The following is an 18,657-nucleotide window of genomic DNA, read 5'->3' as shown; positions in this document are numbered from 1 at the left end:
CAGTAGAAAAAGGATGACTAGGGAAAATGTGAACCTGCTGCTGGATGAGGTGGGTGCCCTGATGACAAAGGACACAGAGAAGATAGAATTACTGAATGTTTTCTTTGCTTCAATCTTTACTGCCAAGACTGGCCCTCCAGTCTCCTAGACCCTGGAGGCAAGAGAGGAGGTCTGGAGGAAGGAAGACCTTTCCTTGGTCAACGAGGATCATGTTGGAGATCATTTAAGTAAGCTTGATAGACACAAGTCCATGGGCTCCTACAGGATGCACCCCAGAGTGCCGAAGGAGCTGGCAGATGTTATTGCTAAGCCATTCTGCCTCATCTTTGAAAGGTCATGGAGGACAGGAGAGGTGCCTGAGGACTGGAGGAAAACTGGTGCCACTCCGGTCTCTAAAAAGGGCAAGAAGGAGGAGGCAGGAAACTATAGGCCAGTAAGTCTCGCCTCCATCCCTGGAAAGGTGATGGTATAGCCCATCCTGCATGTTATGTCTAAGCATGTGGAGCAAAAGAAGGTTATCAGGAGCAGTCAACATGCATTCATCAAGGGGAAATCATGACTGACCAGCCTGATAGCCTTCTATGGTGGACTGACTGCTGGAGTAACTGAGGGGAGAGCAGTGGATGTGTCTACCTTGACCTCAGCAAGGCTGTTGACACTGTCTCCCATAACTCCCTCACAGGTGAGCTCAGGCAGTGTGGGTCAGGTGAGTGGATGGGGGGTGGACTGAGAACTGGCTGGTGGCAGAGCTCAGAGGGTTGTGATCAGCGCTGCAGAGCCTGGCTGGAGGCCTGTGGCTCACGGTGCTCCCCAGGGGTCAGTGCTGGGCCCAGTCCTGTTCAGCTTGTTCACCAGTGACCTGGGTGAAGGGGCAGGGTGTCCCCTCAGCACGTTGCTGATGGTGCAGAACCGGGAGGAGCGGCTGATGCACCAGAGGCTGCGCTGCCATTCAGGGAGACCTGGTCAGGAGAGCTGGGGCAGAGGGACCTCATGGAGCTCAACAAAGGCAAGTGCAGGGTCCTGCCCCTGGGGAGGGACAGCCCCAGGCACCAGCACAGGCTGGGGTGACCTGCTGGAAGGCAGCTCTGCGGAGAAGGACCTGGGAGTGCTGGTGGGCAGCAAGGTGCCCGTGGGCCAGCAGTGTGCCCTGGTGGCCACAAAGGCCGGTGGGATCCTGGGGGGCATCAGGAGAAGCGTGGCCAGCAGGCCGAGGGAGGTGATCCTCCCCCTCTGCTCTGCCCTGGTGGGGCACATCTGGAGTGCTGTGCCCAGTGCTGGGCTCCCCAGTTCAGGAGAGACAGGGAACTACTGGAGAGGGCCCAGCGGAGGGCTACAAAAATGTTGAGGGGACTGGAGCACCTCCCTGATGAGGAATGGCTGAGAGAGCTGGGGCTGTTTGGCCTGGATAAGAGAAGACTGCGAGGCGATCTTATCAACATGGAAATATCTTAAAGGCATGTGCCAAGAGGATGGGGCCAGGCTCTTTTCGGTGATGCCCAGAGAAAGGACAAGGGGCAACAGGCAAAAACTGCAGCACAGGCAGTTCCATCTGAACATGAGGAAAAACTCTCCTTTGAGGGTTGGAACAGGCTGCCCAGAGGTTTTGGAGTCTCCTTCTCTGGAGACATTCAAAACCTGCCTGGATGTGACTTGGTACAACCTGCTGTAGAAAAACCTGCTTTAGCAGGGCGTTGGACTAGATGATCTCCAGAGGTCCCTTCATCTTGCCATTCTGTGATTCTAAGAATTATAACATTTCATGTGATCTGCTACTAAGGGAAGGATCAGCGTTCTGAAATAACAGTGTACATGACCAGAAATCACTTTTTGTCTCCTCCAAGCTATACCAAGATCAGCATATATTTTTCTATCATAAACTTGCTGGAGAAGGAGAACTTGTATGTGGAAATTATGATGTCTAGTTGTGTATTCTCTTCCAAAAAGTTAGCCTAAATTGGTAATAATTACTCTGATCTAAACAGGATTATGTGGTTGACAGCTTCTAGTGAGAAATTCTTTGGCTTCAATGAAGTGATAAATGAGAACTGCAGGAACAGAGATTCTCCTGTTTTACATGGATATCTCAGGCTTAGCCTGAAAGGGAGGTGTATTAGGCTATTTTTGCCTGGATGCATCTTTTATCCAACATGTTTTTGATAAATCCACTTTTTGTGCAATGTTCTTGACCATATAATCTCATGTCCAGTTCTGGGCCCCACAATTTAAGAAGGATGATAAGGTACTTGGATGCACCCAGAGAATAGCTGAGCTGGTGGAAGGGCTGGAAGGCATGTCCTGTGAGGAGCAGCTGAGGACTCAGTGTTCATCTAGTTCAGAGAAGAGGAGGCTGAGGAGCTCTCTACAGCTGCCTGGGGAGAGGGAGGTGCTGAGCTCTTCCCCCTGGGACCCAGTGACAGGTCACCTGGGAATGGCTCAAAGCTGTGCCAGGGGAGGTTCAGACTTGACATTAGGAAACATTTCTTCTCTGAGAAGGTGGTCAAACACTGGAACAGGCTTCCCAGAGGTGTGGTCAATGCCCCAAGCCTGTCAGTGTTTAAAAGGCATTTGAACAATGCCCTTAGTAACATGCTTTCACTTTTGGTCAGCCCAAACTTGGTCAAGCAGTTGGACTAGATGGTTGTTGTAGGTCCCTTCCAACTGAAATTTAGTATTCTGTTCTGTTCTATTCAGTTCTATTCTATTCTGTTCTGTTCTGTTCTATTCTATTCTATTCTATTCTATTCTATTCTATTCTATTCTATTCTATTCTATTCTATTCTATTCTATTCTATTCTATTCTATTCTATTCTATTCTGTTCTGTTCTGTTCTGTTCTGTTCTGTTCTGTTCTAGCCTACCCTACCCTACCCTACCCTACTGTATACCATTATCAATGACACTACATTTTGACCTTGACATATGCTTTGCATTCAATCCAAAACCAGTAAAGTTAACCAAGGATCATAGGAACACAGAATAATTCAGGCTGGAAAGGGCCTCACAAGGTCTCTAGTTCAACCTCTTGCTCAGATCACCGTCATCTGTGAGACCAGATCAGGTCACCTAAGACTTCATCAAGTTTAGGCTTGAGAACCTGGAAGAATGGAGACTGCACCACCTCTGTGAGCAACCTGGTCTCATCATGAACATGTCTTCATCACTTCTCTTGCTTATTTAATAGATTTACATTTTTATTTTGATAAACTGACATAGGTTCACTTAACAGACCTAGAGCAACATTAGCAAGTACTTTCTGTTGCCTTTTCCTGTATATGTGCATACTTAAATGCATCATTTCTGGTCCAAAACTTCCCTTTCCCAGTAACTTTTAAATCTTATAGTGTAGGACACTGCACCTTTTCATGTTGGTTGGCTCTGTTTGTTGCTTTGAGATGGTCTGAATCAGCCTTGGTACTTGCTAAACACCTGAAAAACAAAGCACTAAACTCATCACTTTTTTCACATTCTTTCCTGTGCTTACCTCCTCCATCCGAACACAGATTCAGCCTTGCTTAAGTAGCCATAACTCCTATGGAAATCAGTTTAATAAGGCAAAAAGTGAATTTGGCCCAAAAAGTACATCAAGGGATACTTTTTGCACTCACTGATTTTTTTTTAACTTGCTATATAAAAAATAAAGGTGGGACTTTATTAAATGGTGTACTTAAGACATTTTGTTGTTAAAAATAGTGGGGGTTTGGGGCTTTTAATATAAAAATATTCCAGTTTTAATGATGCTTTCCAGTGTCAAAGTTATTCTACTATTTCAGACACACACACGCACACACAGAGTCACTCACCCCACCCCCACCACCCACCCCCAAATAAATACTTTGTATTTTATCCTGATGTTGTTATGGGTTTTCAGAAAAATCTAGGGTTTCAGAATGATGGCTACTATCCTTAATAAGGGAAAAGAAACAGTATTTAATGAAAAATGTTTGTCTCATTAGGCTTATTAAATCCATGTGCACAAAAACACAGAGTTAAACACACTGAGTAAATATTCTTCAAATTGCTCCGCTTTCAGCCCTTGTGATTTAGTAGCTTCATTAATGTTCAAATCACCATAGCTGTTTCCAACATGTTCTGGTCAGGGTGGTGATGCAGAGAAAATGGTCTGTAATGGTCTGTGTTCTTCTCTGTGTTGAAGCAGCGCTAAAAGGTGTGAACCAGATATTAAGCGGGGGGTGGGAAACAACCCCAAGCACCTCAAAGTATCTTTGTTCTGCATGTAAAATCCCATACGACGACTTTCAGAGCACTACAAAAATAGTGAAATATGGCAGTCAGTCTTGGGAAAATCTTAGTGACATTGCTGCTTGCATGGAAAATGCAGAACTATGAAAATGCTGGACTTTTAGGAAGATCTATGTTTATTTTCAAATATTTGGTGTGGAGTTCAGAATCTTTGGGAGAAGTTTTTGGAATCTGTATTTCTTTTGGCACCTAGAAATTTAAAAGACAATTTTGCACCATGCCAATTCAGTCAATGTGATAAATGTTATTAAATATTATGTTTATTAAATGTTAAAATACCTGCTTGGGGGGGGGGGGACACGACAGGGATGTGACATTGACAACAGACACGACACAGGGACAATGGGGGCTGCTAATCTGCAAAGCATATTTCATTTTAAACAGTTACTTCTCTAGAACACATTGTGATCACCCCCAAGCATCTGTTGTCTCCTGAAGTCATGCACCACTGCTGCGCCAACCCCCCCACCCTCAACCCCCATCAGCCTTGGAGGTCCACCTCAGAGACTGTCTCAGTTGACAGCAAGTGGGGGAAGTTGGCAGGGGGGAAGATTGTTGGGGAAAAGTTGTGATATACTGACTCACGGGATTTTATAGCCTCATTTATACTGCAGGACCACACAGGAACATGAGACTTCTGACTCGGCTAAAACTAGTATTGCAGATGTCAACACGAACCAAAGGAGTTTGTGCACTGTAAGCCACACAAAGCATCATGACTGATTTACAACCCAGATTCCTTTGCACTGCTGCTTGACCAGATATACTCTCAATGTTCTCTACTAAATCTACTGAATTAGTTCTTAGAACACTTCTGTGAACTTGCAAAACCAATGACTCTTAAGGTCTTGCAGGAGCTAAAGAGGCTAGGTATAATTCCACATAAAACCCTTCTTCCATGTTTCTCTGTTGTTTGTTCTAGTTGAGAATTTCCAATAAATGCACATTCCAAGTGCATCTGGGTGCACAGTGGGTAGCCAGCCAGTCTGGGTGCATACCTAATGCTGACACCCTTCTCTGCAATTCAAGACCTGATGGCTGCAGCCTTCTTGACCATTGAGACTGGAAAGAGGCCAGAGAATGGCCTTTCTACAGAGGGCACGTATGCATTCCCAAGGAGGGTAATAAATTTAGCTATGTATTTAAGAATGTGTCTTTAAAGACCCAGTTTTAGGAACAAAAGCTGTCTCAGCTGCACCCCAGGGGAATTAGAAATACCAGGTGTGTGGTTCAGCTCCCAACAAACAGAGGGTAAAAAGAGGGACTATGATGTTACACTTTCTCTTCCCCTTCCTTTTTATTTTTACTTACAGGAGGGAAGTCAAGTCATTGTTTGCAAGGTTCCGCGCAGTAATAGGGGCTTTGCTCAATCTTTGATTAGCAAAATAAAACTGGGAAATAATCTAACTGGTTGTTGGCAAAATGATTACTAAAGGTTTGTACCTAGTGACCAGTGCCCAGACTTAGCAGATGTGGAAATACCACGTAAATTACAGAGATGGGTGGTGGTCTTTCAGTGAAGAGAGTCACTAAGAGGTGATTACTTCGTACCTTCTCATAGCTGTGGACAAAGTGAAAAGGTATGCAAGACTGAAGCTTATGAAGCTAGAGAGTATCATAATAGGTGGAATGGGTAAGAGACAAGGCTTGTGCCAACAAGGCTGACCCGCTGCCTGGCACTCGAGTCACCTCTGCAGGGCAATCCAGAAAGACGTTTCAACTCTCAGGGCCCTGCTGACTTGGCGCCTACTGTCTCCCCAGCGCAGCCCCGGCCCCCCGCCGCAGGAAGCCCCGGCGCGCCGCGGCCGGCTCAGGGCTGCCCTCCGAGGGGCTGCTCGCCTCGGGGCCCGGCGCGGCCTCTCCCGCCCCAGCCGCCACCAGGGCCTCGGCCTCCACCTCACAGACACCAGCACCGGGCCCGGTTTCACCGACAGAAGGACGCGCGGGAAGGACGGGGACACGGCCGCAGGGCGCCACCCGGGCCCGGCTCAGGTCCGCCCCGCCACAGGGCGCGGGGCTGCCGCCTGCCGCTGGGACGCGCCGCCCGCAGCTGGCCGAGGCCGGAGGCCGCCCCCGCCACTAGCTGGCAGCCGGCACGCCGCTGCGGCTCCGCCCTCCGCCCCGGCGCGGGGGCGGGGCGGGCCGGGCCGAGCCGAGCTAAGCGGGTCGCGCCGCACTCAGCGGCCTCGCTGCGCCTTCCGCTTCAGGCCCTGCCACCCTGGATTGCAGGTAGCAGGCGGGGATGGCGGCGCGGCCTCGGGCCCTGCCTGCGCCTCCCGGAGCGGTTACCGGACCGGGGTCGGCGGGTGGGCTCGGGAAGGGCGGTAGGGCCAGGGCCAGCTTGGGCGGGAGCGGCGCCGTGCGGTGGGGCCGAGGCGCGGCGTGGGGCGGCCGAGATTGTTGTGGGGGCGCTGGGAGCGAGCCGCGGCGGGGCGCCGTAGCCGTGTCACCCGCGGGCCTGGCCGGGCGTCGCGGGGAGCCGCTCGGCTCCTCCCCTGCCCCCTCCCCGCGGTGCCCAGCGCCGCCGCGGGTCCCCGCCCCGCTGGGGGCCGCGGGCGGGGGCGCGTAAGGCGGGCTGTCCTCCTGCAGCGCGGCGGGCCCGGCGCCCGTCCCGCGGCCGCCTCTTCCGTTGGCCGAGCGGCGGCCCCCGCGCTCCCAGCCCACGGCGGCCTGGCGCCCCGCCGCAGCAGCTGGCTGCAGTGGAAGTGAGCAGGCGGAGAGGCGCGCCGGGCGCCTGGGGCTGCGGGGCGGGTCTGGGGGGACGCGGGTGCTGGAGCCGGTGCCCGCGTGCGGGAGGCCGTGGCGGGCGGCGCGTAGAGCCCGGGGCCTGCGGGGGGGCGGCCCGGGGCGCCGCCTGCGCCGGGGGCGCGGGGTGACCGGGCCGGGGTCACCTGTTGGCGCCTCGCCAGTCTCAGCCTCGCACGGCGCGCAGGACCCGTGCCGTTCCCGGCACTCGGGCAAGTGCTCAACCTGAATGTGACAGTTAACAAAGCGCAGTAGTGCCCAGCTTTCCGTCGGTAGCGTAGTGTGTCTCTGTAACAAATCTTGCTTGGTGAAGAGTAGGCAGAGGCTCAAAGCTCTGTTTAAACATTGATTGTACTGTCTGTGATACTCACTGCGTTTGTGCAATCTGATGTGCATTAATGTGTTACTACTTTACAGAGTGGGAAGCTTGCTAAGCTGCTTTGATATACTGGCAGGTGTGTTTTGCAAATTCTGTCTCTGCATGTTGAAGTATTGAGGGAGTGTCCCTGGAACAGTTGAGGTGCTGTTTTGAGTGGTCTACAGATATGCAGGAAAATAGTATTGAGTCTTAATTTCTTCATATAAAAGTTATTTATATGTTGTTTTGCGTAGGGGTTTTAGCTGGCATCAGTGTGGGTGTGTATGTACCTATTACAAAGAAAATAGCAAATTACATGCATTAGTAGATGTTTTCTGTGAACATATCTTTGCCTGTTAGCGAGCTCTCTGGAGTGGGACAGTACGTCAGTGTACAGGCATACACGCATGCTTGCATAGCTGCATGTGGAAATCGTGGATGGCAGAAGCCTGCAGTTACAGAGATCTCAGTGGGAGTGATGGAGAGGGTCAGTGATAGGGAAAAGGACTTGCGGCTTGTACCAGTGATTGGCAGACTTCTGACACGGCTCGTCCTGAATACAGCAAGAGTCCTTGGAGCATTTCCAGGAGGGGTGTAGTGAGGGCTGCAGAACCAATGCCCTGTTCTGTGACGGGTAGTAGAATTGTGCAGTACCGATTCTCCTTCCTTCCTTTTTCCACATCATCTCCCTTACTGAAAGCTTCTCCTCCCACTACCCTGCTGCTGTTGGTGTATTCTGTCTTAAGTGCTGTACTTGCTGTTACTCATTTTTTCTGCCCCCCCCTTGAGGAAGAGTGCTTGTTGGAATAATGAAGATGGAGGAGGGTGGCTCTCACTGTGACTTTGAAATGGAGGGAAGTGAGGCAATGGCAGGGCAATCACTGAAATTTAAGTTCTTGTGTAACAGTGCCAACATTGTAGCATGGCTTTCTTTATAATCTCTTTGATGAGCCTTATGCTGCTGATTTGGCCACCAGGCATGCATAATCGTGTGCAAATACAGTATATTATGGTAAAGTCAGATGAACTGAGTATTCTCTGCTTGCCCTAGTTTTAAGTTTAATACAAATTTACTGTACTTACATGTGCTGTTGGGCTTTTATTTTTTTGTATTCCATACTTGCATTACACTTAAACAGTTGTTTTTAGGTAGTGTGATAGTATGGGAAGGAACATTTGAGGAGGAAGGAAAGGATAACTTTCAAACCATTCTATAGGTAATTCTAGTAAGCTTGAGGAAGTGACCTTTAGTCACATTTAGTAGATGATATAAATGAATGAGACACCTTTCCAACAAACGTCTAAATATCTGCTGCAGGTTACATCAAGTTTAAGGCAAGGAACCGATCATTTAAAGTGCTTCAGTTAAAAAAGAAAGCCAAAAAACCTGCATTGCATTGATTAAACATTTTTCCAGATATGTTTGAGTAGGTCTTATTTTTAACTATTATCTTTCTTTGAATAGCTGTTCCTAGTCAAAGGCTGAATATAATAGTTATTCTGAAACTACAATGTAAAAAATAATATCTGCAGAGCTGTATTTTCAGATATGGCAATATAGGATACTACCAAACATGCATTTCTTGTCTGACAAAATAATGGAGACACTCTGTTAGCATTTTGGTTTTTAAAGATAAAATCAGTATTTATTCAGTGAAATCTGTAATACTTTTAAAAAATCTGCTCCCCCTCCCCATCTATATTTTTAAAAGGCAGTTTAATATTTGTTGGCAGGTCAGGTTGTGGTGTGGCTTTCTGTTGTTTTTTTCCAAGTGAGCTAACTTAAAACGGGAGATAAGAGAACTTTGAAAATGAAACTTTGATTTTGGTTGGTGAGAAGATGCAAATAAAAATACAGAGAAATAAAGTGCAAATATAAGGAAAACATTCTGTTATCTTAGTAGCCAACTAAAGAATAAAAATTATTTGGTTTATGGTATGCATCATCTTCTTTACATGTGTCTCACGGTTTCATCTTTTGATGAGTAGTGACAGTAAACTTTGTGCTGGCCAGGAGCATCAGAGTGCTGAAGGAGGTTGGAGGGAAGCGTTCATCTATGATTCCATCCAGTAAGGAAATCATATTGCTCATTTAAAGGACTCTACATAATTTCAGAAAAGCTACCCTCTGTTAAACATTTCCCTGTAATGTTGCTTGGCAGAGAGATATTAGAAGTTAAATGGCCTTCTTTCCCACCATTTTCTTTTACTTTCCCTGCTTGTTAAGTCTGCTCATACAAAATGTATTGGCCTGGGCCGGCTCTTGGAATTCCATCTGTCTCTTTTTCTGTGTAAATTGTGTGCTCTTGTCATGCTGATCTGGCCTGAGCTAGTTGCTGGAGTTGCCAGTTGTACTTCCTCAGTAATTCACTTGGGATCCCCTTCACTTTTAAAAGGTTGTTTCCTGGATCATAATTGCTTTCTGTTTAAACCTGCATTAATAATAAGAATAATTAACAAACTAGTTAAATAGTTCTTGCTTCTAGAAACTATATAAATATATAAAATATGTAGGAACATATTATAAATTGATTTAACCTTCTTTTGCAAAACATCTAGTAACTACTTGCTCTGTATATACCATATGGTATTTATTGTCCAGTATACTGGATTGCTGAAGGGCTTCACCTGTTGACAAGAACACCCCACCACCACCACTAATCTGTAGGTAACTTTACTAGCTTTTTTGTGGTCTGCATCATATCCTGAAGCTATTGCATTTGCTATATTAATTCAGTAATATTAATCTGTTTTCTTAAGGCCTGCAGGATCATAACATGCTTTTTGCATAATTTCATTTTCTTGCATGTAATTCTGTGAAAAAACTTGTGCTATACTGTGTTCTTACTCCATCAGAATGCCCTCTGATGTGGTGCAACAATTTATTGTTACCTCCATCCTCTTTTTCTTTTAGCTTAGTTTGGAATTTCTCCTAAGGAACAGCAAAAGGTTGTGAAGAATGTGTATGTTTATTGATGACTTTCATGAGCTTGTTCTCTGGTTTTTTTGTTTTGTTTTTTTTTTACACACATCCCCCCCCCCCCCCCCCCCCCCGCCACGCACCCTTCTACAAATGTGGTATCAATCTAAAACAGCTATTGGGAACCTTCAAGAGCATGGTGAAGCAGCGTTAGTCAAAGTCCCTTCAGCTGAAGGTAAAGAGCATGGTTAAAAACAACCATCTGGTTCTGGCAGCATGTGCAGCAGTATCACCAGCTTGTACCGGAAGAACCTACAAGCTGCGTGCAACTCAAAGTCTAGCCCCAGTCTAGAAAAAGAAATGTGGCACCTTTGTGGGTACTCTTACGTAGCTGAATGTTAGCTTGCTTTTTCCCTTTCAACTAAACATTTCACTTGTTTTAGTTGCAGATTGGAAATAAATATTTCCAGGAAACTTTGCCCTTCAAGAACGTATTTCCATCAGCATATTTAAGTGACAGAGAAACAAGGTAGGATTTTTAAGAGCACATACTGTATGTATGTGACTTTTCCTTTCCAGACTGCAAGGGGAAAGACATAGACCTTATTCTTCTGCTTCACAAATAGAAACAATAATTAAAAGTATGGTCTGGGTGACATTACTTGCCTGATCTTTGATAGACAAACACTGTGTTGTTTAAGTGCATTGCATGTATTAAGTAATGGGAGCACAGAGACTGGGAAGTGTCAAAACTGACTCGGTGTCTCTGGCCAGTGTGTTTGACTCTTCTACAGAGTTGGCATTGCTGAATCCATTGCCATCTTTCCATTCTGTCATCTGCTTATTCCAATCATGAGCATTTTATCAATGAGACAGATCTTTGTGGTTCTTAAGAAATGGTACTACCTGCAGGCTTGGCATCTGGCAATAAGGAATCTGTTCTCAAAAAGATAAAATAAAAACGGTGGTTGGATTGACAGAAATGTAATGTTCATCCTAAACAAAAAAAAAAGGGATCTTCTCAAATCAGTTCAGATTCTAGTTGAGAAGGTAATTAACAATGTAAATACCGATTTACAGAGTACCAGTTCTTTTGCTGAGAGCAACTTATTGTGGTGGTTTCAAAATAATGCAGGCTTCCTACAAAACACAGGAGTGTCAAGGGAAGCCCCTCTAAATCTTTGTCCTGTTTAAGTATTGAGTAATTAAAGTTGATATTTTTTGAGGCATACATCTCTTCAGAAAGACACTAAGTAGTATATTTTAACAGAAAAAATAAAAAATGATCAGGAAAAAACCACAAGTGAAAGACTCCAACAACAAATGAGTTAAAGTGTGTATTTTAGCATGGTGTCATGTTAAGACATTGGTGTCCCCCATGGGTCTGTTTTTTTGGTTGTCCCATGCTAATTTTTGAGTTGTATCTGACACCTTCGTGAAAGATTCAATCATCAGAAAGCCTTTATATTTGCAAAATGTGGAGGGTTTGATGGTTTTACCCTCAAAGAAATATCCCAATCATATTAATATATTCTTTGGGGTAATACAGTGATTTATAGTAGTTAACATACTGTTAGCTAACCAAGCTTCTGTTCATTATTCCTCTTCTGTGTTTTAGACAATTTTTTCAGTATTGAGATGGATTGGGTCAGATTAATTTCTGTGCACAGCCTGCTTTATAATATAAAGTGAATTGATAAAATATTGTAAATTCTTAATGAAGTGAATTGTATTCTGGAAGCACTTCTGGTGTGTACTGGTGAAGTGAATCCTGTTGGTAACTTATTTTCAGTTATTTTCTATACATTTTAAATACGGAAAGCAGCAGCAAAGAAAAGGATATGCCATCTTTTTATCTTCTCCTTGTTTTCATTCCATAGTAAATCTTTAATGATAAATTTACTTGAATTAGTGTCACTCCATTGTCATTCTTTTTGAGAAGGAGGATGACAAGACAGCTATGATCTGAAGAAATAATTTTTTTCAACTGAAGTACTGTTTTTTTTAGTGTTGTAGTTGATGCTGAGAATTACTGACAGGCTTGTACCACTACCCAGCAATGAACACAGCAGTCATCTAATGCCTTATAACCATGGAAATGTCCTAGAAATGCAATCAAAAAAAATTAAATATGTATTTGTAGGTAATGGTATCTACATTCATAGGTACTGTGAATCTCTTGAATTATTTTATTTTATAGAAGTCTTCTAAATATTTCTCTGTGGTTTTTTTTTTTAAAAGCATGTTGAAGCCATATGGCAGGTTGAGTAACTCCCATTAAAAGTCTTGGGGAAAGAACAGTTGAACGTATATTCTGAGTTTTGGACCCTTGCCTGTGGAGCTGGCCAGTCATTCCTCTCACCAGCTAGCAGTGCTGCTCACTTGACCTTCTGATACTTATGCCACCAGCTTCTGATGCTACTGTTGCTTTCAAGTGTCTATCAGACTTATTTGTAGGGCTGTTCTTTGCACTGAAGCACAGAAATGGAAGTTCTGCAGTTTCCTGCTCGAGGTTGCCGATGTGAAGGCTTTTTTCCTCTTAATTTTCTTTTGTACTGTTATTGGCCAACGAGTTGTAATTGTTTGGTAGTGAACTCCTGCCTCCTTCCCTCCTGCTTGTAGTTACTCTTCAAAGTTGATTGCTTTTTGTTACCAGGGCACACACCCATCTTTCAAACAGGAGTTAATTTTATAAGCTGTGTTCGGAGAAAGCCCTGTGTTCTGAGAAGAGCCTCTGTGTTGCTTTCAAGTTCACAAGGCTTTATTAACTCAAAGCACATGAAGAAAATCTTTCTCCCCTCCCTTTCTTTAGGGCAGATATAGCTGTGGCAAGAGATTGTTGGTTTTGTGGGTGGGTTTTTTTGTTGTTGTTGCTGTTTATATGTGACTAGATAACATGATCAGTTTCTAACCTTGCTGTGTGACTTTTATTTGTACTTTTTCTAGCATCATTTCAGCTTTTTAACAGAATGGCTTGAGTTTTCCTAGGAGATTACTGGAAAGATTTCTGAAGTGCAGGGTAAAAATCAGGAATTAAAAGAACAGGGACAGCTAAATATTTAGGTTTCTTGCCTAAAACCACAGGGTGGCCGAAAGTTTTAATGCAGAATTTTTCTGTGCTGTGCCTCCAGTAACCATGGTTCTTGACAGTGCAGGAACTGTAATTTCTGCTCAAGGAATTGTCATGAATATTTCTAACTCAGTGGCTGAAACCTCACCATATTTATTGCCTCACTGCTAGGTATTGTGCTAAGGTAGTAAAAAACAACTGCTGCTATTCCAAAAGTTCTAACTGACTCCATGTATATATTTCAAAGTCAAATAAATATATTGGGCAACATTCTTGAGTTTTATGTGGGTGGTTTTTTTCAGTGGAAAAAGATTTTGATGATTGATTCTTTATTTAGGTTTTGTTGTGCTACTGTATTGTTGAATTCAAAATGCTTAAAAGCTGACTGGATGAAGTATATCTGTACAAGCAGTGGTACACAGACTGGTGATGAAGAATCCTAAGTAGACCACAGTTGTGAGAACTGAAAAAGGATGTTTAAGGCTAAAGGAACATTAGTAATAGTTTCTCCATAATAGAAGTTTGTAAGTGGCAAATAAAATCCCCTTCTGCAAAACTATGGGGATTTTGTTTTTCCTAGTTTATTAGCATAGGGAGCAGCAGGTTTATTTGAGACTAAGCAGGGAATCAGAGATGGGAGCATCCTTCCCAGTCCCTAATCAGAAACAGAGTATGCTTAAATTTTGCATGAGCGTGGATTATTTTCATTTGCAAGTGAGATTTGCACACAGCTTCCCCTCTTATTTTAAGGCAAATGAATAGAGATTGATCGTGGTGGCATTTGGGGGAGTATCTAATTGCAGAAGTTTGCATAAAGTATTCCTTTGTTTGTTGCATCTAAGCCTCAGAATGGCAGCAAGTAGCAGCTTTAGAAGTTTGCAAACTGATAATGGCATGTTTGAAGTCAGTCTTGTTGGTGAAGCGTTAGTGAGCTTTTGAATGTGGTTTATGGCCACCTAAATTCTGAATTGTGTTTCTGCTTGACACTTGCATACTAACTTCCCTTCTTTGAGTGTCATTGCCTTAAACACACACAAAGCTATGCTGAATTTTTTGTGAGCTGTGTTGGCTAGAGAGCCACTAGTTACTGTTCAAAGCAAAGGTGAGGCTGACAGTGGAGGAAGCATGGATTTGGAAACAGATGTGACCTTTCTATTTTGTGAAGTAGCTGTGTCATGGAGGTGGTGCAGATGATGCTGAAAACAAAGAAATTAAAGTAACTAAGCCTTTTCTGTGTTCAGGCATCCATTGGTGTATGCCTGCTGTGATAGTGACCTTGTCTTTGCCTGTTAAGAGATGGTAATGGCTTGTGGCAGTTGTATACCTGTAAAGGCACCAGGCAATGTGTTTGGAATAGTTGTGAGGGAGGAACGGTCAAGGCAAAATAATCTGTTTCCAAAAGAAATAGAAAAACAAAAAATTACCATAGAATTCAGATATTGGTTATTCTTAAGATGCTTATAAGAGTCTTGTGCTATATTCATTAAACACTAGTATACAGTTTCCTATACTAGTATAGGAATATATACTATATACTAGTAAGAAATGCATTAGAATAAAATAGTGTGAGTTCGGTTGATAGTGAATAAGTTAATAGGGTTTTTGGGGGAGTGGGGGATTGTTGGTGACCTGTAAAGACAGCTGTTGACCAGCCAGGATGCCATTCTATGAATCTAAAGCAAGCTGTCCTCACATTTGGAAGACAGAAGCATTGTAGTACCCTCGGTAGACAGGCCTAGTCCATGGTTGTACCTGACTGAGGTAAAAGCTGTTAGTTTGGTTTTTTTTTTTAAAAGCTTTGTTTACTGAGATTATTGGCAATAGAAAAAATACACAGCTGAATATGGCAGAGGTTGCTGTGGATGTAGATGGCCTCAGAGGTGAGGGACCATAAAGAGTCACATGGATTGAAAGGATGGAAAAATGGACTGGAAAGGTGCTTCTTTTTTGTGTACAATGCTTCTCAAATGTTTTTAATGTTTAAGAATATCAGGAGTATATTTATGGTATCTTATCTTGGAATTTTTTTTAATATAATTTTTAAAGGTAGATGTTAGTGATAGTTTTGTTATGCGATACCCTGCAAAGCATGAGGTGAAGCTGAACAGGGAAGTGCTGGTCATGACTTCTGGGGGAGAGAAAATTTTCCTGCGGTCCTCTTCATATTTCTGATCAAGCTGTGTTTTATTTTTAGGAGGATAGCATTGTGATAAAAATGGAAGTTGACGTAAATGGAGAGGCCAGAAGTACCCTGTCTACCCTCCCTGTGCCTCTTGCTGAGGTGAGTCCTGTGGGCAGAATGGAAGCAGAGAAGCCCCGCTGTTCCAGCACCCCCTGCTCACCAATGCGGCGGACAGTTGCAGGATATCAGATCCTTCACATGGATTCTAATTACCTGGTTGGCTTCACAACTGGAGAGGAGCTGCTGAAATTAGCCCAGAAGTGTACAGGAAGTGAAGAGAATAAAGGGGAATCTGGGCCAAACTGGCATTCCAAACAGCTTGATTCTGGACTTACGCGTTCCTCCCGTTTGTACAAAACTAGAAGTAGGTACTATCAGCCATATGAGATCCCAGCAGTAAATGGAAGGAGGAGACGACGGATGCCCAGCTCAGGGGATAAATGCACTAAGGCTTTGCCTTATGAACCTTACAAGGCACTTCATGGTCCCCTGCCTCTTTGCCTTTTAAAAGGTAAAAGGACTCACTCAAAATCTCTGGACTACCTCAATTTAGATAAAATGAGTATTAAGGAACCTGCTGACACAGAAGTGCTACAATACCAGCTCCAACACCTTACGCTTAGAGGGGACCGTATGTTTGCAAGAAATAACACATGAGCTATCATCCTGTTAGAACCAATTTCTGATTATTTCTCTGTTGCTGTGAAAATCCACTGTTGTACTGTGTACATGACTGTCCACGCTGTAGGCAGTTGTATCAGCTAAATGTTATCAAAAAGTAACCTTATTTTAATAGAATCTTGTCAATGCAGTGCATTACAACTACTTGGAGAGAGAAATCTTTCCTGAGCAAGCAGCTTCTGATGCAAATTTGACTGCAGCTGGTGAATATTTCTTTGGACATCTTGTCCAGGTTTCAACTGGGATAGAGTTAATTTTCTTTTTGTTAGCTGATGCAGTGCTATGGTTTGATTTGGTGTAAGAACAATGTTGATAACATACTAATGTTTTTAGCTGTTGCTAGGTAATCTCTACTAAATCAAGGACTTCCAGTTTCTCAGGCCCTGCCAGTGAGAAAGCTGGAGGGGCACAGGAAATTGAGAGGGGACACAGACAGGACAGTGACCACAACTAGCCAAAGTTGGATATTCCATACTGTAGAACATCATGCCAAGTATATAAACTGGGGGGAGTTGGCTGGGGCCTGTGGATCACTGCGCAGAGACTGGCTCGGCATCAGTCAGCAGGTAGTGAGCAATTGTACTGTGCATTACTTGAGTTTTTTTCCCCCTCTTTCCCTTTGGGTTTTATTCCTCTCCCCTTCTCCCTCCTCTTCATTACAGCTGTTATTATTATTTTTATTATTAGTGTTTAGTTTATTTTATTTCAATCATTAAATTGTTCTTACCTCAACGCTCCAGTTTTACCTTTTCCCTCAATTTCTCTCCCCATCCTTTGGAGTCTGGGGGAGTGAGCGAGCAGCTGCATGGTACCGAGTTGCTGGCTTGGTTAAACCATGACACACCTTTTGATAAAGAAAAAAAAGTGTTTGATTTTTGGGTTTGGGAAGTTTGGGTTTTTTGTAGTTAGATCTAGTATTTACAGCAATTTAACACTGGAAAAATTGGTGATGTCTGCCTCGTTGCGAATTTTGGCTTGATGTTAGAAATCGCTCTTGGATAAGTACTCAAGTTTAGGAAGTTTTTGGCTTTAGTTCATGTTCCTGTATTCTACAGGAAAATGTAGAAAAAGGTGAAGTTTTTTGCTTGGTCTATATTTTTTTTTTTTACATAATTGAGAAGAAAATTAGCTTGGCTAAATTGGATCACTTGCTAGTTAAACAATCCAATTCAAACACTTTCAAACCGTGCTGTCACTGGTGATGGTGAGATTCACTCATAAAGCAAACTTCTGCTGCTTGAATCCTGTTAAATTATTTTTTAGTTTGTGTACTGAAGTAATTGCTTTACCTCCTCTGTTCTGTAAAACTTGTTCAGGGTATTTGGTTTATTAAAACCAAACCTTTTGGGGATTGAAATTTTTTTGTCATTGTTAGTGGGATTTATTTTTTACACTGTATTGACACGCAAACAAGGATTTACTGCAGATTCCAGTAAATACACTGGAATGGCCACATTGGTATGCCAATAATGTTTTTAATTCTAATTCATTATTTCTTTATCATTTATAGTAATGGAAGGTGTCAGATAACTTCAGCATTGATTTGGAAGTGCACTTGATTTGAAGCACTGAACACCTGAGGTCTGGAAGGCTGATTATTTTTTTTTTTTAGTTAGTTGTTTGGTGGGTTTTTTTGGATGGAGTGCAGGTGAAGTATTTCGGTATTAGCATTGAAGAGATTATCCTGGATTATACAACAGAGTAGATTGAATACATTGGGTTACTTTTGTTAAGATTTTTTTTATTCAAACATGACATTAAATGCAGTTTTGACAGCTGTATTACTAGATGTGTTTAAAACATTATAGTAACATGTTTAAAAATGAAAAATAGTTTTCAGATCTTTTTTTAGGTGCAGTCTTTTACTAGAGCAGTGTGCAACTTGGTTTTGCTGATGACTGCTGCAGAAGTTAAAAATGAGATCACATTGTTTTGAAACATAAATTAGTTCATCAGCTATTTCTGGTAGAATTAAGATATTTTTTGTTTGTTGGTTGGTTTATAATTCAGAATTAATAGAAGGCACTAGTATAGTGAAATTCACTGTGGAAAACGAAGAGGAGTTCTCATTCTGTCACTGCTTCCACAGTTGTAAATGAAGGCAGCCCAGTAGCCTGCATTTTGCTGGTTTGGTTTTGTGTTTTTTTTTTGAGTTATTGTAATATCTGCAACGAAGTGATGTGTTTTCTGAAAGTTAACTACACCTGTGTAAATTTAATGCATTGAACAATGATCTTGAAAGTAAAATCTTCCTATATAGTCTTTAGTTTGAAAAACAGAACATGGTCAAATGCCAAAGAGATGGGGATTTTGTTTAAGGAATAAACACCACTGTTTATTGAAATACTCTATGAAACTGTATTTCTGGCTGCAAAATAAAAAGGGTGGTATAAAAGTCTATTGTTGTGGAGTCTTTTGCTGTGTAGGAGAAAGAGGACATTT

At 43.2% G+C, this 18,657-nt stretch overlaps 1 protein-coding gene across 6 annotated transcripts; it reads left to right on the top strand.

Annotated features, from left to right (window-relative positions):
- Positions 1–6,332: 6,332 nt before the first annotated feature.
- MACIR (macrophage immunometabolism regulator) lies at positions 6,333–18,613 on the top strand. Of its 6 annotated transcripts, none has more exons than XM_055791229.1 (3): positions 6,359–6,488; positions 10,726–10,811; positions 15,547–18,613. In XM_055791229.1, the coding sequence occupies exon 3, from the start codon at positions 15,568–15,570 to the stop codon at positions 16,189–16,191; it is 624 nt and encodes a 207-aa protein (XP_055647204.1). In that variant the 5' UTR covers positions 6,359–6,488; positions 10,726–10,811; positions 15,547–15,567; the 3' UTR covers positions 16,192–18,613. The 6 variants fall into 6 exon arrangements, with proteins under 6 accessions (XP_055647205.1, XP_055647204.1, XP_055647209.1 ...); XM_055791232.1 differs by lacking the exon at positions 6,359–6,488 and adding an exon at positions 6,887–6,964; XM_055791233.1 differs by lacking the exon at positions 6,359–6,488 and adding an exon at positions 7,173–7,459.
- Positions 18,614–18,657: the final 44 nt, after the last annotated feature.

This window comes from Falco peregrinus, chromosome Z, assembly GCF_023634155.1.
Source record: "Falco peregrinus isolate bFalPer1 chromosome Z, bFalPer1.pri, whole genome shotgun sequence".
NCBI lineage: Eukaryota > Metazoa > Chordata > Aves > Falconiformes > Falconidae > Falco > Falco peregrinus.
Note: the sequence above shows the minus strand (reverse complement) of the source record. Positions and strands in the feature narration are given on the sequence as shown.